The following is a 21,890-nucleotide window of genomic DNA, read 5'->3' on the forward strand; positions in this document are numbered from 1 at the left end:
AAAAAGGGACAGAGCTGTGTGAAATAATTGAAATTTCGAGAAGGTTTACAATGAAATTTGAATAAAGTATAACGTATGTCATGTATGTATTATAGATTGTAGATTTTACAGTGTAAATTGCTTTGACCATACCAACGAATGCAACAAATTTTTTAAAAAATTTAGTTCCACAAGGATATTCAAATATTCGTAGCAACAAGCCTTTTCTAAAATAGTTATAGTGGGGCTCCTACCTCAGTTTGACGTCATTTGACCTGAGCTAGGAGCCCCACTACACTTCGAACGTTGGGCTAGAATAGTTCTGCAGTCTTCGCAAGAGACAAATATTTTATGCCCGTATTTCAACTTTACAGAGAGTACGATAATTAAATGCACAATACTAAATAAATCACCGACGAGTAAATCGACATTTATATAACCGCAAAAGAAAACACGACCGTCAGGTCGACCGAGCACAAGGAGATGACAAACGTTCGATAAAAAGTAGTGGGGCTCCTAGCTCAGGTCAAATGAGGTCAAACTGATTAGGAGACCCACTATATAACTAGTTTTTAACTTTCTTGTTATTAAATTTTGTTTCGTTCCTTTCACGTTGAAAAGGTTTTTTTGTTAGTAAGTATTTTTATACAAAAATTATCTAAAACTGAAATTGATGGAATGAATGTATTTTATTAAATTTATTGACGTCAGTAAAATTTGGATGTTCTTTCTTTTTTGTGAGGTACTCGTAACCAGTTTATTTTATTTAGTGAAACCTTACAAAATTTATTTAACCCTGAGGCATCCCTACTCTTTTGTTATGGTTTCTTGGGTAAATATCTCAACCGAATTAAAATATTCTTTTTTGTTGCATAACAAGTCGACTTAATGATGTTTAACAGTCAAGCTGGGTTCAATATCTTCACGTGATTATCTCTCCCTGAAAATTGTTGTAAAATATAGTAAAACGAGAAAAGAAATTCTAACTAGTGAAACCATATTGGTGATATTTCAGTACAGTGGAGTTACTAATTATAATTGTTTAAAATTGAAGTATTCCATTAGTCAGAGATAACATCGTGCACACTTTCATCACGAAAATTCCCATTATTAAGATTATTCCATTACTGATATTCAAATTCCACTGATGGGAAACATTAACCACAATCATTATCACTCTCCAGCTAATAAATTAAAGTAACTATCAGCGAAAAAATCCCATGTGAAAAATCGCAAATATTTTCCCTCATACTTTAATTTCAGCGCTACTGTGGCTTTCTTGAAATGTGATTGACAGATATGACAAGTTTCAGCGTTTTCATTTTCCACCAGCGAAGCACTGACGAAATATTTGCTTAACGACCCATCCATTAAAAATCTGCAATGTTTCCATTGGAAAAAGGAAAAATCCCCGTTAATTACTGGTGCTAAGTTAATTATTCAAATAAATTCAAAATTTTACGTTGAACTAGAACTTTAGAGTAGAAGCTAATATCCTGCTTTATATTGAAAGAAGGCATTTAGTTCCGCTAAACTGAGCCCCAGTTGCCTGACTCAAATGAATGGATGTTACTAAATGTCCCGGATGAAATTTACGATTTTTCAAGAAAAGAACGTCTCAATTCGTTCACCATTTCAACTAGTACCACTTTTGTGTCCCGACGTACTGAGAATCACTTCACTACAGTCCAGACACGAAAACAGAAATTTCCACCCTTTTATTGTTTTCAATGCTGTCAACATTCCGCTACAAAGTATATCATTCGCACCGATAAATCTCTATGTTCGCTTCCTGCCCTATCCAAGAAATAAAAATCGCATTATTTACGTCCAAGCCTACACAGCATCGTCCACGCAAACCACCCCATCAGCGCTTGCCCTTTAACTTTAATAAGCCACCGCGCCCCATTTGTCATCCCTAAAAGGCAAATCGTGATTCATCGCACTTCTCTATCCGAGCCACCATCAATACCATTCAAAGCCGACCTATTTGCCACGGCGCTAACACGATGAAGCGACCAAAGTTTTCCAAGTGATCTTGCATGAAAATGAGGCTTAAGCTCAACCCTGATGGCCTAAGTTTTTAATGCTGTGTAAAGTGGACAGGAGAGTCTACTTAGAAGAGACGACATGACGACATCTTCGAACAAGTTTGGAGTATTATTTCACGTGACAAACATAAAATGAGTTATTTTGTTAAAAATATGTTGGCTGGCGGGGAGAACCGGTTAGTTATTAGCAACTAGTGTTAATATAATCTTCCTTATACTTCCCACCCTAATACTATCCACTAGGGTCTATTCGGCTAACCTAAAGGATCTAGTTTTCTAAATACAATATTTTCGGTTTGGAACAAGGCACTAAGTAGGGTGTTCAACGCTATGACCGGGAGGGGTTCATCCTGTGCAAAATATATTTATTTAGTAGTAGCTGCTGATTTTTGAAAATAGATAGGTATATTGAATTTCTATAGACACCATTGATGTTAGCTTGAAGGTGGAAGTTTAATTTAGTATACCTTAAATTTTTGCCGCATGTTTGTTAAACACCCTCTAGATCAGAGTATGTTTTTGAGTGAGTTAGAGTAATGAAGAGAAGTAGGGAATATTAAAAAGATATAATGAACGGGAAATAAATCAAAAATCAGCTTCTCAACAAATGTGTAGTTAAAATTACCAATCAAACTATTTTGCACAGAATGTCTTAACCAATCGAAACCGACAACCTAATAACACCAAATAATAATAACACGCAAATATCATTTGTCCCAATAAAATAACCCCGCCTTCCAAAACCACCGTTCCTTTATTGAGACATCCGACATCTGCCACAAACCGAATATTCCCAACGTTCCAGTTGAGACACCCTCTACGATCCCATCCAACTCAAACGCTAAAAGGTCGTGTCTTTTGAAAAAGTGTCATTGATGCTTATACAGAAAAGAGCAAAAGTGAGCCGGTGCTTGCGTATGATACAATTTAGGAGCATTCAAGCGTGAATAAAAGAAGCTTAAGAACTTAGCTCTCCCATGCACATCGATCTAGAAAAGCGACTCACCTGCAAGTAACGGAGTTGTAGAGCGGCCGGAGAATCTCCAATAACTTCGGAAGCCTCCCTCAGGGCTCTGGAGGCCTTCTGTTCACCTTCGGCGGCGATTACTTTAGCGCGAGCCTCACGGGCAGCCTCGGCTTCAGCAGCCATGGCCCTTTGAAGCTGGATAGGTAATCGCACGTCTTTGCTGCAAAAGGAGAAAAATTTACGTCGAAACTATCAATTTTTATCGTAGAGCGAAATTGAAAGTGATCGATGTAATAAAGAAAATCTGATATTAAATTTATAATGTTGATAAAGTCAGGAAGTCTTTGTCTGAGCGTGAATGACGCAAAAATAAAGATATTGCAGGTTTTATTCCAGCTTTTGTTTCAAGAAACTGCCGCTACATTGTGGTCGACCATTTTTATTTTTAAAGTTTAAAAATTATGTAAGGACGATTTTACAATTCGACTGGTTTAATAATAAATTCTGCAAGCTTTTCAGCTGTAAAGAAGCCATCAAGTTGTCCCTACTAATAAAATTGCACTGTAGTTATTAGCATGCCGTTCTTAATTAGCCAAATCTGCCCAGAATTGTAATAGGATTTTCTTGTGAATCAGTTTAAAAAACCTTTTGAATTTGTAATGAAAACGTCAAGCAGTCGCTTGAAATGAAACAATACTGGGGAGGATCTCTAACGAAAATGCAATATGACAATTTCGATTTGAGTTATCTTGGAAAAAATCCGAACTGAAATAAGCTCTGAGGGGATCTGAAGCTTGAAAAACTTATACTCTCACATTATCATATAGAACAGTGAACATCCAAGACAGGAAGCTTTTTAAAGTCGTTGACGTTTTATTTATACTTTTGTTCGTATAGCTAATACGAGTCAAAAATAATTAATGAGAACGTAAAATGACATACTCTATAAAATCACCATGATACCAATGAAACTTTTGGACACTATCTACTTGATATTTTTTTATAAAAGTTAAAATAAATAAATTTCCTCGAGTGCAGCCCACGATTTCTACAATTTTACCAATTTTGTGCTGCTCGAAATAATGTGTTAGATAAAAACAAATCCACCTAAGGACTGACTTGCCGAAATCCTCAAGGACTGGGTTTTCAGATAAAAAGGAGGGATGGTGGTGATTACCACGAATGTGTAATAAAAACCATTCGGAACGTGCCTTCTAAATTGCCTGCGGTCTTGTTGTGTTCCCAATTATACATCTTATCAGTAGATCCTCTATTTTTTATTTTTTTGTAATGGTAACTTTAATGTGTACACAGTTTTCAGATTTAGAATGGACCATTATACACAATTAGCATTTACTGAATTTATTGAACACAAGTTTTTGAAATAAAAGAAAGAGTAATTATTATCAATAAATGTATGTACAATTTTGTCAAATGATCATGAAAAATACAAAATCCTTTTTTCCACATAAATTCCACTAGTTCAAGGAAAATAAGCATACATTTTTAATAATAATACATTTATACCTACAAAGCCCCACAGGCATGATGGCCAAGACTTTTTTTAAGTTTACACTTCCAAATTTTTTTTTAATATATGTAGTTTTCCAAATTTTTTTGTTCTTCGCAACCCTTTCTTATTCTTTTGGTCCTACTGTCTTGAGGTCTTCCTCCTAATCATCATTTCTTTGTTTATTTTCAGTATGAGGCCCATTAATCTAACTCTCTGAGCTTTTAACTAGTTAATTTAGGCTTCCCAGACAGTTCATATACTTCTTGGTTTTTCCTTGTTTCCCACATACTTGGTATGTTTCTTCCACCTTAGCATTTTTCTTTTCCATACAGACATCCAGTTGCTCTTCCGAAGTCTCTTTTAGATGTTGCATTTTCATTAATTTACTCGCACATGCAGACCCTTTTTTCGTCTGTAGTTTATTTCGGTTGCATTTTCTCTATTTTCTTTATTTTTATTCCTTCTATGATTTGTTTTTGTGCTTTTTCCCCGCCACCCTGGATATGTGCTATTAATCATAATTTCTCTGTCTCCTAGTTACATTACCCCTGTTCCATTCTGAAACATACTTTGAAAATACTCATGGCATCTTTTCTTTTTAACTTTAATACCACTCCAATGAAAATTATTTTTGGTTGGTACCTTTCCCTTCTTCTTTAACCCCTTCTTCTTAAAATTTTCTAATATCTTTTTCTTTGAAATTGGTTTCTACCTTTTGTAGTTTTGGTTCTAAAAATTCCTTTTTCTTTTGCCCACACATTCGTTTCACTCTTCTACTGACTATTTGGTATTTCATTTTTATTTCCTCTACAGATTATATATCCCATCAGGATATAATCTTCAACGTCCCTTGTGATCTCCTCTTTCTGCTTTATTTTCTGGATCTCCACCAATTCAATTTTGCTTCGTTTTAAGTCCTTGACCAAAATATTTTAGTTTGTCTTCTTGGCTGTTCCACATACATTCCACGTTCCTATTTAAATTTCTTTTATTTTCTTATTTTTTTATTTCCTTTTTTTCCTTTGTTCCGAGTTATGTATCTCGTCCATTGCCAATAAGTTTCCCGTTTTCGTCCGAGTTCCTTCTAACCGTTTTTTGAAGTGCTCGCATTTGCGTTGTTTGGGACTAATTGTTGTTGACTGACGGCATTTTTTTGATACCCTATTTTAACATTTTTCCCTTTCGGTCTATAATCTCCAATGTTTCAGTTTGCGTTTGTTTTTCATAATTCAATTTTTTTCTCGCTCTTTTTGGCACAACTTCTCGTTTATTTTCCTAACCATTTTTTTGCTTTATTCCTAAGTGTATTTTTTATTTGTAGTTTTAACTGGTCCGTGTCCTTTTCTCTTATTGTTATTCCTGTAATGATAATATTACTTCGTCTATTTTTCTGTTTTAGTTTTTCGTCAAGCAGTTCCATTTGTTCTCTGAATTCTCTATTTTCGATTCTTAAAATGTTTTCTTATCTCTCTTAGCTCGTTTTTTTTTTAGTTTTTGCAATACACTTCCCGCAAAATTAACGCAAAATTTTAAAATTTCATTTTGCACAAGTGGAAATCGTACGTTTGAACTGGCCTGCACGAAGTCTGGACCTCAATCCCATCGAGCATTTATGGCACTTAGTGGGAAAAAGAATTAAAGCATTACAGTACCCTCCTACTACCCTCCCAGAGCTAAGACTTAGATTGACGCAAGAGTGGCAAGAAATTGATCAAGAAGTTAGAAATCTGATTAACAGTATGCGAGCTATTATCAATGCTCGAGGGGGCAATACACGTTATTAAGTCTTAACTGAATGACGTTTAAAGCACTATCAAATAAGATGTTATTTTTTGGTTTGTTGCAATTTGGTTCCAAACCATTACTAGTTTGTTGTTTTTTGTCGATTTTTTAAAATTTCTATATTTGATTTAATAATTACGAATTAGGGACCAAATTGGAAAAAAGAACAAGATTATCTAAAAAAAAAATAAAATTTTGCGTTAATTTTGCGGGGCAGTGTATTTTCTTGAACATCTCTTCTACTTCCACATCTTCACTTTGCCCAATCCGCTCTGAGACTGGCGTTCTTTGGGTTTTCAAAACATTGTTAAATTGGCCACAGTCAATGTTTTATTGGTTATCGTTATCTCTGCTCAGAGTTGGTAACCTTACATACGTACTCGCTTTATTCCATTTGTTTCCTTAACAATTTTTCACAAGCCTGTACTATTCCAGTTTCATATGCTTCACTCTTTAGATTTTTCCGTAAATATATCTTTATGAATTTATTTTCGTTACAATACCCAATTATCGTGTTAATTGACCTCGCACATATACGCATACAAATAATAATAATAGTAATTATTTTCAAAGGGTAAGAACAAAAACTACTTAATTTCCTGGTGTATTAAGCATATTCTTGCAAATACTATTTACAGTACCAAATAATTTTTTATTTTATTTAATATCCCGGCGCCTCCACCATTTTTTCCAAATTTTAATTTTTTCAAATCTGCGAAAAAATTAAAGGTAGACAAATCGATTCAAAAAGGGCTGTTTAACTCGGTTTGAATTTGTGTTTACATTGTTAAATTATGTTTAAATATCGAGACAATAATGGATCTGCATAGTTTCTTCGGAAATACCGGGTGTCTGGGAAAAATAGTAAAAATCCTTCTCACATTTTAGTGGAGTTATAATGATTTTAAAATTTGTTCTTTTGCTACGTTTAACAACTAAAGAATACATTCATCATCACAATAACTAGTAATAAAACTTTTAGATAATACATATTTCTCTAACCCATGAATATGTTTAATTAGTAATTACCATCTCAGTTAGAATGTACAAAAATATTGTTGTGTAGTTTTTGTAATAATTTGATAAAATTTTATTGGTCCACAAAGCGAAGGTAAAAATCGGCAAAAATCGAGTTAAAAGTGTTTGACGTACCAAAAATTGTCAAAGTTTTCAAAACTCTATGTTTAAAATGTTCGCAGTTAATTTTAGGTTACCTGGTGTTTTATTTTCGGATAAATTTAAAGGAATCTGGTGTTTTATTGCTGGATGAATTTGAAAAAATTGTTGAGCTTTTAGTGTTTTATTTTTTATGAATTTGGAAAAGTCTTGAGTGCGGCAGTGTTTCATTTTAATTCGGAAGACTCTCAGATACCCATGATGTATTATTTTGGGATCCCATGGAAATATTTTGTAAATTATTTAAAACAATTTTAGGGAACTGACCCGTTTTTCAGTTAATTTTGGGAGCCTGTTTTTTCTTTGTTCGGTAATTTTAAAACAATCTTGAGCACGGTTAGCTTGAAATACTTTTAATTGAAAAGCGCTTGCACTTCTAATTTTTTTGCGTAGCTTAGTTTCTTTAAGTTTTGTGAACCTTTTAAACAAAAAATGAAAAAAATCGCTACAGCCGTTTTTTAAAAAAACATATTTTAGTGAATTCCATTGAATCAGATCTGTTTAGTTAAGTTGGCTGGGCTTTCAATCGTTTTGTTGTGTGTCAAAAATATGTCAAATCTTGTAACAGTTTAGTGTCATTGGCGCACACAGAAAAATGTTTCAAACAGACCATCAAAAAAATAGAAAAAAAGTTTGTTTACTGTGTTCTTCTGTCGAGTGGGAGTGGAGATTAATAGACTCTAGGATGTAAAGAAATTAAAAAAAAGACATGATCATATTTTTTTTTATTATACCTTTTGCTATAAAATTTATTTTTTATTTCATGCACCTGACCAGCTCTTGATAATTTACGAAAATAATCGAAAAATGATTGAAAATGTCAAAAGTGCCAAAATATGTCTCATCTTTTCAAATACGAGCCCCGCCCTCCCGCCCACTACTTTCTTACAAGATATCTCATTTGCCAAAATCAGTCGCATCTTAGCAAATACTAGCCCCGCCCACCCACCCTCTTTTTACTCTAACGACTAATTTTATTTCTGTTCAGTTTAAGACCATTCATTTGATTCACATCGGATAAAATCAATCTCTGAAAAGGAGGCAGGGTGAGTGGGCGGGGCTAATTATGTTCTTTTGTCGAGTGGGAGTGGAAACTAATGGACTCTAGGATGTGAAAAAATTAGTAGTATAATAAAAAAAGATAGCTAATCATATTTTTTTTTATTATACTATTTGCTATAAAATTTATTTTTTATTTCATGCACCTGACCAGACTCTAAGATAAGACTGATATTGGCAAATGACCTACCCTCTAAGAAAATGAAGGGTAGCGGGTATATTATTGGTAAAATCAGTCTTATCTTGAAAAGTATTGGCCCCAACCACCCACCCGCCATTTACTTGGAAGGCTAGTAGCTGCCAAGATAAGACTGATTTTGGCAGATGACATATCTTCTAAGAAAAGAGAGGGTGGGTGGGCGGGGTTAGTACCTGCTAATATAAGACTGATATTGGCAAATGACCTACCCTCTAAGAAAACGAAAGGTAGTGGGTATATTAATTGGCAAAATTAGTCTTATTTTGGCAAGTGTTGACCCCACCTGCCCACCCTTTATTTTCTTAGAGGGTATGTTATTTGGCAATTTTAGCCTTATCTTGGCAAAACTAGCCCCGCCCACCCACCCTTTATTTTCTTAGAGGGCTAGTACCTGCTAAGATAATACTGATTTTGCCAATGATATACCCTCTAAGAAAATGAATGGTAGAAGGTATATCACTTGGTAAAATCAGTCTTACCTTGACAAGTATTGGCCCCACCCACCCACCCGTTATTTACTTGGAAGGCTAGTAGCTGCCCCGATAAGACTGATTTTGGCAGATGACATATCCTCTAAAAAAAGAGAGGGTGGGTGGGCGGGGCTACTACCTGCTAAGATAAGACTAAAATTGGCAAAAATTAAATAATCGAAAAATGATTGAAAATGTCAAATAACTCCAATTATCCTACAAAATAGTTACGTGCCCTTTGCGAATACAATAGCCTTCATGTTTAAATTTGTGTTTTATTTACACGTTTAAATCACATTCGAATTCACATATTTACGCTCAAAATTGGACCTTTGATACAAAAAAACAATATTTTGGAAATATTTCAAAAACGGTCCTAACGATATTTTTCTTTTTGGGTCTAAAATGTTTACACAACTTAACGAGACTATACTGCGCAAAAAAATCAGAGGTGCAAGCACTTTTGCGTTAAAAATGTTTCAAGCTAGCCGTGTGAGGTTCTAGGTACTAAATTTCTTAGAGGATACGTCATTTGCTAAAATCAGTCTTATCTTAGCAGGTGTTAGCCCCGCCCACCCTCCCTCTCTTTTCTTAAAGGGTACCTCTTTGCCAAAATCACTTTTATCTTAGCAGGTAATAGCCCCGCCCACCCGCCCTCTATTTTCTTTGAGGGATGTGATTGCCAAAATCAGTTTTTTCTTAGCAACTACAAAAAATAATCAAAATTTGGAAACATTACGAGTTTACTTATATGCACAAGGCAGCAATTTTGAACATCTTCTCTAGTGTTTAGTTGGTTATGCTTTAATAGATTTTTCTTTTGTTGGTTTTGTTTTTGTTTATAATTTATAAATAACTTATTAAATGTTTTTTTGTAGTTTATTTATTAATGAAAAATAACGGCTTGTTTTATTAATAATACTGCACAACGATTAATGACTATTGGTTGTTACGGTTATTCTCCTAAAAAATATAAAAGGTGGCATTAGGTGCGTGTAAAAGGACGTTTTTCTCGTAATCTAATTCATAAGGAATTTTTTATTATTGTATTTAGGACTTCCGAAACCCTCGTACATAACGTACTGAAGAGTTAATCCGCCATTTTCCAGACACCTGGTATATTGGGGAAGCTTTAGAAAAATTTTGTATAACTGAATTGAAATTGATTTTGTATTTCATTGTGGTTTATACAATGTTCTAACGAACAAATTTTGGCGGCCCCAAAACCGCGATAAGACAGATACCAGAGGGAGGAGTTATTTCGTGATAAACGCGTCGCGTCAAGGTTTCCGTTTCTTTTTATTATTCGTTCTTTTGTGTAGAATTATTAATATTTAGATTTGTAGCTGATGGCAGGAATTTTAACCGGAAGATTATTTCTGTCACGGCTGCCTGGAGATCCGTTTGTTCGACTGGAGTACCCTAGGTGCTTCCTCTCCAGAAAAGGAGCTGGCGCCAGAGCAACCGTCCCCATAGAAGGCGCCAACTCCCATGGCATAAACTGACTCTTTGTACGAAAGCAATAATGAGTTTTTGCCCTCAAAATACATGCAACACTGAAATTAATTGAAATATTAATTTTAAAAATAACATATGTAAAAAAAATTGTTTTAAGAATTTTAGCAAACTTATGCACCATCAATTAAATGCGAAAATAATTTTAAGAATTTTCTTTGTCCAATGAAAACGAAATTAAAGCACAAGATTCTAGTCAGGACTTACGTAATGAATAATTAATTCAAATAGTGAATATTATTAGTAAAATCGCGCTATTTTCGAAAACTAAAACTATATGTTTTGTTTTTCAAATATATAAAATTATAGTCAAAAATCACTGATACAAATTATGAACAATACCAGGACAAAATTTCACCCTTGTGTTTGGTGTCCCTGCAGGATGTTGATTTATGGTGTTCATCTCCTCCTCCAATTCACGTTTGAAATTACCTATTGACGACAATTCAGCGCGAAAATCACCGAATAACATCTTGAGATCTCGGAAAGATGATAACCTATTATGTTTATAGCAGCCGCCTACTAATTTGATGTATTTACATTTGGAACGCGTAATCTTGATATCCTGTTCCGGTAACCTACCGCTCACGCAATGAAAGTGAATAGGCCATTGACAGGCATCAGATTGTATCACTGGGGCATTTGTTTTAATAATTTCATTGGAGTTCCACACCTGCTCTAACTAGACATAGCAATAGAAATTAGGAGCTGAGCAATTTAAATTTATAAGGATAAATCACAGGGACAGCTTCACACCTCTGGGACCTATCCAAATGACTGACACGACGAGACGGTAAAGTCACGGTAGCGAAATTAGGAGTACACAAAGCAAAAATAAATGAGCATGGTACTTAGTCGTTAGTATCAACTGATAGCTCAAAACAGGTTAAAACAAAACTGAATTTAAGAATTAATTTGACAAAAAAAGGAAAATAATGTGTGTTAGCAGACTCACATTTCAACTCGTTCCACGTTGATCCCCCAGGAATCAGTCGCTTCGTCTAGGAGGGCCTTCATGTGCTGGGAAATACTTTCGCGTTCACTCAAAATCTCATGGAGAGGACGTTGACCCATAATGTTGCGAAGGGTGGTTTGAGCGAGAAGTCGAGTCGAATGATGGGCATTTTCCACGTTGGCAATGGAAACAGTGGCGTTGGAGACGCGATAGTAGACCACAGCATCGACGGAAACAGTTACGCTGTCTTTGGTTAGGACCTAGAACAAACGTTGAACGATCCGAGATAAGAAAGGTTGCTAAGTAAAATCTTAAAATAGCGCTGTGTCAATATACTTTTAAAAGTTCCAATTCGAAGCAATTTAAACGCTTCCGTTGCGTCCGACTTACAAAGAAATAAAAGAATTGCAATCCACCACACAACAATTTACATTCATGTCAACAAAGCAAGTCCATTTAACATAGCTTAAAAGATTTATTTCATTCTTTTCTTGCTTGGCGATTTTTTCAGTCTGGTGAACATTCACGGATTCATGTCTTTCCTTTGCCTTCTTTATTTTTCCATTTCAATTTCCTACTAACCCAGCTTTCCAGGCACAGTACGTTGCCCGCATTTAAATGTACTCAACAGTAAAACTTGACAGAGCACTTGAGGTAAACTTTCTTACCTCTGGCGTTATTAATGCAGAAACTTGCTCATTAAACCACTCCCCCTTTACTTCAGCACATTATTTAGTCCGTAGCGAGTTTTACCTTATCAGCATACGTAACACTCGAGTGCATAAATGCACTTAGATGTAACACAATATGCATATTTCTATCTCTAATACATCTGGCGCAGGCTTAAAATAACCTCAGCATCTACATCCACATCTATCAATCCAGACAGATGAGCACTGCTGCGACCTTGACACTGCTTTCGTCTTATTTCTGAAATACGAAAATGGAGAGCGAAATACGTCTTCTCCGCCAGGTCATATATCATTATTTTAACTAAACACGCACACATGCACAAAAGGACTGACGTTGCTCACAAGAAAGAACTTTTAGAAGGGAACAAGACAAATCCTTTGCTTTGTACATGCGTGTCAGACGAACAATAGACACTTTTTAATATGGTGGTTCAAGTTCGGAATCTGACGTGGCGGCATTCATAGGTAGATGTAGTAAGAAAGTCGGAAAAGAATTATATTGTTGCTGGGAGTGCCAGGCGGAGTCTCGGAAAGTGACAGGTTCTACTTGCAGAGAAATTTCGACGTAAAAATTTCGAGTTTCTACAGTCATTAAGAAGGCATCAAAGATTTTGTTCCAAGGATGACTCGGTTACAAATTATGTTGGTCGCCGAAAAAAAATCCTATGGAAGCAATTCTTTCTAGTGGGAGCGTTGTTCGTGAAAACATACAACTCCGGCTTCCAATGTTATTAAAAAATTAAAATAGCAGGGTCTAATAACAAAGAATTGAAACTGTAGCAATTGAAGTTCTATACTCGAACAAATGTGTTAATGTTTTTAGAGATTTTTTACTTTATTAGTGAAAAAATACGTGTTTCTTACAGAATTCAGACCCTCACAAAAGCGCTTCACCAAAATGTTATTAATTTTAATACGCAAAGGAATACACAGACTGTAAATTAATTCGCTCTAGATTAACCACAAAGGTAAGAGATTTACTGGAAGTAAAGTAACTTTTCTGGTTGATACGTGTCACAATAATGCTAAAATACCGACAAATCTTTGTAAAGAGTCGAAATCATCTGAAAAATAAATTGCCAAATAAAAATACTGAAAATCAGAAAATCGTAGCTGGCCTTGATGATACTATCACCTGTCATATACCTGGCGTAGGACACTGTGGTGACCACACTTGAATTAAAATTTCGCGCTGACAAAAATCAAGAAAATCGTTAAACATAGGCAACCATGTGCACGTTTAGTTCTTTTTGGGCACTTGATAGCTCTCCTAGGGATTTTCTTGGTAGTATCTAGTAAGAGAGGTGCTTGCTTTGTAGAGGATGGTGACACGTCACTGTTGTTTTGGTTTACTGAGTGAAAGCATGCTGAAAACACTCGGTGAGTTAGGTAGGTTAATTTTAGTTGGTTTGATAGTTAATAAAAAAAGAGGACGGAAGCCTTTGTTTAACGACAAATAAGGGTACCCATTGCGATGCCATAGTTTTTTCCAACAAGTGTACTAACTAATTTTTGAAGTTTTTTAAAGCGGAAATATGCGAATTTTCGACCGACGCTAACACGTGGTGTAAATTTGTTTTATTGGTTGTAAATTCACAGTTCATGTTCGGATTTTAATCGTTACCTACGTCTGACAGAATTTAACGGTCCTGAGATTATTTAGATACAGCACTTACTAGGAAATTTCATGAAATTCACTTAGTCACGACTTATCCTTTATTTACCAAATTATGAATAAAGTTTCTGGATGCTTATACTCAAGTGTTATATTATAAGACTTCTTAATTACTCACACAAGATTGCTAATAGTTGATTTACGGCAGTTAAATAAATTTAACGTTGCCCCACTCTGGGAAAAGACCGTAAAGACCAGTAGAATTCATAATATCGTCGCTGAGGTACAGGGGGATTAAAAATGTTTCCCTTTAGACAATTATCATGATTATCTTCATCACATCACCGAGACATTTTTCTCACAACGTCGAAAATTATATCACCTCGCAACGCTGGATACATTTTGTGTTGTTTATTTTTCATGTGTTTCGTTTGGGATAAGCTGGAGACAGTTCACGATCTAAAATCTCAAAGCTAATCGTTTTAAGTAATCAATCACTTGGATTAAGGCATCAATTAACATAATGTAAATTCCTTGTTCAAATCTTGATAAAGTGTGGTATAATTTAACATAATGTAAATTCTTTGTTTTAATCGTTGATAAAGTGTGGCATAATTTAGCATCAGATAAATTCTTTGTTCTGACAGCGGCCATGTTGAAAGAGTATTTTCAAACCGAGCACATGTTTGAACTGTAAAATCTCGTTGAAGAAGTTAACAACATTTTGGGTCATGTGGGACGTGCATTTTATTCCTTTGATTTAGACCATTATTTGCACAGCGCCACAGGATTGAACACATTTCAGGGTGACATATTTTTGAACCATTTTTTTTAACGACGCATTCGTCCGACGCTATTTTGAACCCCCAGATTGTCTGCTATGTTTTTTTGTGTTTGTTTGAGGAATGTAAACGATGGCCAACAAATCGAAAAATTAAGAAAATCGAAATTGAAAAAACTAAATTTTAGAAAATTGGAGACCCGATAATCGAAAAACTGAGAAATCGAGAAATGGAAATCGAAAAATTGAAAATTTAAACTTAAAAAATCCGATAAATCAAAATTTGAAAAATCGAAAAACGAAAAATCAAAAAATCGAAAGATTGGGCAATCGAAACAACAAAAAAAAGTGAAAAATCTAAAATTTAAGAATTCGTAAAATTGAAAATTAAAAAAATCGAGCAATCAAAACATCAACAAATCGAAAAATCCAAAATCCAAAAATCGAAAAATGTAAGATATAGGAAGTCGCAAAATTTTGAAAAATCGAATAAATAAATTATTGAAAAATCCCAAATTGAAAAATCTTCAAACTTAAACATTGAAAATTTGACTATTTGAAAAATTGAGAAATCGAGACATCGGAAAGGTGAAAAATGAAAAATTCAAAAATTGGTTAACCGAGAAACTACGAAATCGAAAAACCCAAAAATTTATAGAGCCAAAAATCGAAAAGATGAATTATTGTTGAAATACTGAGAAATCCAGAAATCGAAATCGACATCGAAAAATTTAAAAATCGCGAAATCGAAACATGAAAAAATCAAGAAGTCGAAAAATCGAAAAATTTTTTTAGAATTTTTTGATATCACAATTTTTCCATTTTTTAATATTTCGGTTTCATAATTTTTTGTTTTTGCAACTTTAATTTTTTCAATTTTCAGTTCCTTCACTTCCGAATTTTTCAGTTTTTCGTTTCTTCAGTTGTTCGATATGCAGTTTTTCAATTTTGCAATTTTTCTGTACTACAATTTTTGATTTTTATTTTTCATTTGCCCCATTTTTTAATTTTCATTTTCTCGATTTTATACAGCAATTTTTCGTTTTTCTTTTGTCTAATTCTTCAAACTTTCGATCTTTGATTTTTCAAAACGTCGATTCTTTAATTTTTCGTCTCAGATTTTTGGTCTGCAATTTTTCGTTTCGGTTTTTCATTTTCTTTATTCTTACAATTTTCCGAGTTTTGGATGTTTGGATTTTATAGTTTTGTTTTTTCAATTTCGATTTTTTCAATTTTAAAATTAAAAACTGTAAACTCGAGAAATTTTAAATCGAAAAATTGCAAAGTTTAAGAGTGGAAGAAACAAAAAAAAAATTGAAAAATTTCCAAATCGAAAAATTGGAGAACTTTTAAAAATTAACCAATAACTCGAATGGACATAAAATATTTACCTCATGTAATTTTGTTAGCTTTCCACTTTTTCATCTCATATAATTTTTTTTCTATCTCACCATTTTAACTTCAGTAATTTTCTTTTCTGTATAATTTAAATTAAACGTAAATTTTCATGCTCTGCCGTTCCTAATCCTAACTTCACGTAATATTTTTATCTGCATGTTTTAATTCACACCAGATTGTTTTTTTTTTGTTTTGTTTTATAAATCTTTTCCAGTTTCTTGACCATGTAAATATTTTGTTTATTAATGTTTCCATCATATAAACTGTCTGATATCCAATCTTAATCTCAGATAAGAATTCTTTCCTGTTTAAAATTTCACGTGAGAGTATGGCGACTTTAAATGTTGTTTATTGCCCTTTTTTAAACTTTGATACTTGTTCAGGTGTAGTTTAATATCAGAGTCACAAAAATTGAACATTTAAATGGAATTGATGTTAAATAACTGCGAAACACGTGGCAAAAACGAAGGGCGCGATTCCTAGCCGAGCTGGCGCAGATTTTGAATGGGAATCAGAGGCGGTCGGAATGACGTGACGCTGTCGGCTTGGCCCAATAGCCGGGACTCAACCACGAGTTTGCGATCGTAACGGCCTGCTCGTACGGCAGTGCTTGCTAGTCGTGGGGGGAGAACAGCCACGACCAGGAGTCCCAAACTCCGTCGTGCTACTATGGGTAATTTTGTTGTGCTCTAGAATAAAATTGATATAGTTCGATCGCCACACTCTTACAGCGTTCTGATTCCGCTGTCGACGTGCGCTCCGCTGCAGAGTTTTTTATTCAAATCTTGTTCGCTTGTTGACTGCCATAATTTTAAATTTATCGCCACACGTCCTTAATAATATGCATCCAGTTACTTTACTTCAGATTTTTCTCTGTTTTTATTAAATTTGCGATATTTAGATATTTGCGTTGATTCAGAACGTTTAATTTGATTTCATTCCGAGTTAGGCAAGTTTTTTTTGTAGCTGAGCATTAAGAGATGCCTTCAACCAGCACAACTTAGTTGCAGCTTTTTTTTTCTTTCTTTTGTCAGTGGAGGGATACATAATTTTGTGTCCTCCATATATTTTGTGTTTCATTTAGCGGTACTTTTCTAACCTTGGGGTCCACCACTTGCATCTGAACGCATTCCGCCACAATAAAAAATAACCCAACGTAGGTTCCACTTTGTCAGACGATCACAGCCAAGGCCAAATTTTTGAATTTTCGCGGCCTTTCAAATTTTTTTTCACATGTCAATTTAAGGCGGGATGTTTGGATTATCACAACACTTAATTCAAAAATTATGCTAGTGCCCGATCAGTGTAAAAATAATAGAACTGAAGGTACATAAACTGAAATAAAGATGCCAGCGTAACAAATTGATTTAAATGCTGTTTCCAAATAATTTACAAAATATTCTAGAAATAATAATACTGATTTAATGATTGTAAATAGTAAAACATAAATTTTGCAGTTATTCTACTGCTCTATTAGTTTTGTATAGGAAATATTAAATTAGACAAATTTGTTTTTGATATTTCATAATTTTTACCTGTTATCTTGATCTTGATAAAAAACTAATACAATTATCTGTAATCTATTAGCTAGATAATTTTTTCAATTTTGTGTTTATCTGTATCTGAATAAATTAAAAAGCATCTATTCCTTCTACTGGAATTAAAAACTGTATAGTTGAGCATTTTTCAAGAAAAATTCATATCACTTGATATTTTAACCATGTTTCCATTACCAGGATGATTAATGAAAGCCATTAACGATTCCCAGCTTGAAGGTTATTAAATATTGCTACATCGATATTTTAAATTTTGGAAGTTTATTCCTGTTCACTGCCATTCTGTCGAATGCATGCGGTTATTACCGGAACTTCAACAGGTATGTTTTGTACATTAAGTTAATTAACGTGGTTTTAGTAACAGCTTTATTAATTGCTTAGCCTTTTTTACGTGCCACGGGAGAGATACCCCTGTGATTATGTACAGTAAGCTGCGAATGTGTCACGATTTGGGATAATTAGGTTGATAGGATCTTATGTTTGTCCAAAATTTCATTTCTCTATGGCTAATTGTTTAGGTGTAGCAGGGAATCACATTTGTCCACCTTGCTCCGGTTTCAGCGTTAAAATTTACGTTTTGTGGGTTTAAAAATCGACAATATAACTTTTATAATAATAAATTATAAAATATTATACTACTTGTGGGTGTAAAAATTGTAACGCAATTTTGATCGTGTGATTTAGTCAGATATTGCCGCTGTGAAGCTTTTATAATTTATAAAAGGAACTATAGAACTTAATAGATTCATCAATAAAGCTATTCTGGCGTGAGTCTCTGTTTTTATCATATTATACTATAATGAATTAGGACCACAGTACTCTCATCTAAGGTGTTTCATTGCCTGATCGGCGTTCGTTTAATGAAATATAGGTAGGATAACGATCTACTGCTACAAATTTTATAATCCCGAATCTGTTACAGAAGATTAACGTCATTCTTGTCCCCTCCGGAAGTATCAAGCAAAATCTGAATATCCGCTATCAAAATTTCAGACTTTAAATTTGTCCCGATTATGTAGCAGGAGAATGTGGTTTCCTCTGCAGGACTCGGTATTATGGGATTTAGTATAATCGGATTCGGTGTATAATAAAACTTGTTATAACAGAGTTCGGAATCATAAGATTTTTAGGGTAACAGGGACTCCGATAACAAGGTTCGGTAATAATAAATCAAAATTTCATTATTAAAAAATTTAAAAATCGTGGAGAAATTTTCGGGGCAAGCCTTATTCCCAGAAAATTCGTAATCGTTTCTTTTGTACGAGTATGTATTATAAAATTGTATGGCGGTAAATCTCGCTACGTTTCCTTCTATAAACTGGTTCTGTTTTGATGTTAAAATAGCTTTAAACTTTGAAAACGATCTCATTACGTCCCAGTTAGTCGCAGCTGCAAAGGAATAAGCAGGAATTAAATCAAAATATTTTTCACACATTAATTCCTCGCTAAACACGTTCAAAGCCTGCTATTCTCAAGTTTTATAATCTCGGTTCCGTGCACAGCTGAGTTTAATTTTTTTGTTGTATTTTTTTTTTTACTTATTGGTACTCCGCATCCAGTTTAGCTGCTTGAATTATCGTTTTTAAAAGTCACTTATAACTTCAACATTTTGTTGCCTTATAAACTTTACTGTATGCGCAAAATTTGCTTTAGTAAATTATAATTGATTATGCGGTGTCGATACGTTTTTTTATGTCTTATGTCCAAAAATGTTTTCCAAATTTAGTTACATATCAAAACTTTACTAAGCAAATTAAACTTCAAATGTGCGAAATGAAAAGCTTTGTAGAGTAAAGCTCGTGGTTGATAAATTTATAACAACTGGAAGTGTGAATAAAGATAAATCACCAGAAAGACCTTCCAAACCAGGACGAGATTAGAACAAATTTCTATATGAACGAACATCGTTTTATTCTGACAAAGCATGGTTCCATTTATCGGAATATGTCAATCTACACATTTTGGTTGAAGTTATATTTCGAAATAATTCAATTATTAGCACGTTCCGATAACATGCATCTGCGTCAAGACAAAAAAAAAATTGATCGATTTTGTCTCCTCAAAAGGGAGGAGAGGGCTAATTTAATTAATTAAGCTACAATGGAGGAAAAACGGGCGGAATATAATTTTGGACGAGATATTATGATAATTATTATTTTATTGGTATTAAATATGGGCGAGCGCGATATTACTGTATTCTTATACCTTCGAAAAATGTCTTCTTGATTCGACCAAAAAATGAGCGGACGTCATCAAATTGTTGGTGATTTTGATTAGCGTCTTACCATCCACACAATATTCCTATTGTACCAATAAAATTTAACAATTATCGGTCTAGTAGTTTCAGAAGTATCTATCTAACAAAAATTGACATAGCAAACAGACGACAGTTCGCAGATAATGAAACGTCGAGGAACATGACAGTAGCTAATTGCCCAATGGACTCGATTACTAGAGGCAGATGGAACCTGCTGAACCAGCACGGTAAAAATTTAGACCGATGCTTGAAAGGCGGAAACTTTACTTCATTTCAAAGCATATAAAATTTGGATACTGCGCTCAGGTGTTCCAGGGCTACTAGCACCTCTGGAAAATTTCCGATTTCCAGATACATAATCCCATCGGTTCATGTCTTGTCTTTGAAGTAATTTGAAGGGATCTCATGGATTTTTCTGTGTATTATTTTTGAAGTAATTTGAAAGAATCCCTGGCATCCTTTGTGTTTACAAAAAAGATTAAAAGAATCTTGGGGACTCCTTGTGTTTTAGTATTGATGTATTTTAAAAGAATTTCGGAGATCTTTTGGCTTGTTTTAGAAGTAATTTGAAAGAATCTCGGGGATCACTTGCGCCTGATTTTTGAAGCAGATTGAAAGAATCTTGGGGACACCTTATTTTGTTTTTTAAATAGTTGGAAAAAAATTCGGAAATCCTTGGTCTTTTGTTTTTGAAGTAGCTTGAAAGAATTCCGAAGGTGTCTTGTTTTTGAAGTAAATTGACAGAATCTTAAGGACCCCTTGTGTTTTGTTTATGAAGTAGTTTAAAACAATCTTGGGGACCCCTTGTCGTCTTTTTGGAGTAGTCTGAAAGAATTTCAAAGATCTCTTGAAGTATTATTAAAGAATCTCAGGAACACCTTTTGTTTAGTTTTTGAAGTAGTTTAAAAGAAACTCGGGAAACTTTTTACCTGTTTTTTTAAACAGATTGAAAAAATCTTGGGAATTCTTTCAAGTTACTTGTTTTTCAAGTAACTTGAAAGAATTTGGGGACCCCTTTTGCACTGTTTTTGAAAAGTTTGAAAGAATCTGGGGGATCGCTTTTCTTGCTTTCGAAATAGTTTGAAAGAGTTTCAGAGAACCTTGCAGGTATCTAGGGAACCTCAGTTGTTTTGTTTTAGAAGTAGTTTGAAATAACCTTATGAAACACTTTTGTTTTATTTTTGAAGTGGTTTGAAAGAATCTCGGGGAACCTTTTTGCCTAGTTTTTGAAGCAGATTGAAAGAATTTTGGGGATCTCTTTTCTTGCTTTTGAAGTAGTTTGAAAGAATTTCGGAGAATTCGTCTTGTTTTTGAAGTACTTTGCAAGAATCTCGAGAACCCCAGTCGTTTTGTTTTTGAAGTAGTTTGAAAAAATCTCGGTCATCCCTGGTTCTTGGTTTTTGAAGTAGTTTGAAACAATCTTGGGGATTGCTTGTCTTGTTTTTGAAATAATTTGAAAGACTCTCGGGGAGCAGTTGTGTTGTTTTTGAAGTAGTTTGGAAGAATCTAGGGAACCCCTTTTATTTTGTTTTTGAAGTAATTTAAAAGCATCTTGGGGGACCCCTTGTCTTCTTTTTGAAGTCGTTTGAAAAAACTTCGGAGATCATTTGTCTTTTGTTTTTTAAATAGTTTGAAAGAATTTCGAAGATATCTTGGGAAACCCTTTTGTTTTATTTTTGAAGTGGTTTGATTAAATATCGGGGAACCTTTTTGCTTGGTTTTTGAAGTAGATTGAAAGCATCTTGGGGATCTCTTTTCTTGCTTTTGAAGTACTTTCAAAGAATTTCTGAGAATTCGTCTTGTTTTTAAAGTACTTTGCAAGAATCTCGGGAACCCCAGTTGTTTTTTTTTAAGTAGTTTGAAAAAATCTCGTTCATCCCTGGTTCTTGGTTTTTGAAGTAGTTTGAAAGAATCTTGGGGTTGGC

The 21,890-nt window shown here is 34.1% G+C and overlaps 1 protein-coding gene across 7 annotated transcripts in view; it reads right to left on the reverse strand.

Annotated features, from left to right (window-relative positions):
* LOC135127922 (uncharacterized protein) overlaps positions 1 to 21,890 on the reverse strand; it is a 187,137-nt gene that overhangs the window by 13,586 nt on the left and 151,661 nt on the right. For all 7 annotated transcript variants that reach the window (XM_064054620.1, XM_064054621.1, XM_064054619.1 and 4 more), the window contains 2 exons: positions 11,667 to 11,926; positions 3,037 to 3,217 (listed from right to left, as the gene is read on the reverse strand). In XM_064054620.1, the coding sequence (XP_063910690.1) occupies positions 3,037 to 3,217; positions 11,667 to 11,926 (441 nt within the window). The remainder of the gene's footprint in view (positions 1 to 3,036; positions 3,218 to 11,666; positions 11,927 to 21,890) is intronic.

The sequence above is a fragment of the Zophobas morio genome, unplaced genomic scaffold (genome assembly GCF_036711695.1).
Source record: "Zophobas morio isolate AGI-343-1 ecotype UQ-CSIRO unplaced genomic scaffold, CSIRO_AGI_Zmor_V1 ptg000012l, whole genome shotgun sequence".
In the NCBI taxonomy this organism is placed as follows: domain Eukaryota; kingdom Metazoa; phylum Arthropoda; class Insecta; order Coleoptera; family Tenebrionidae; genus Zophobas; species Zophobas morio.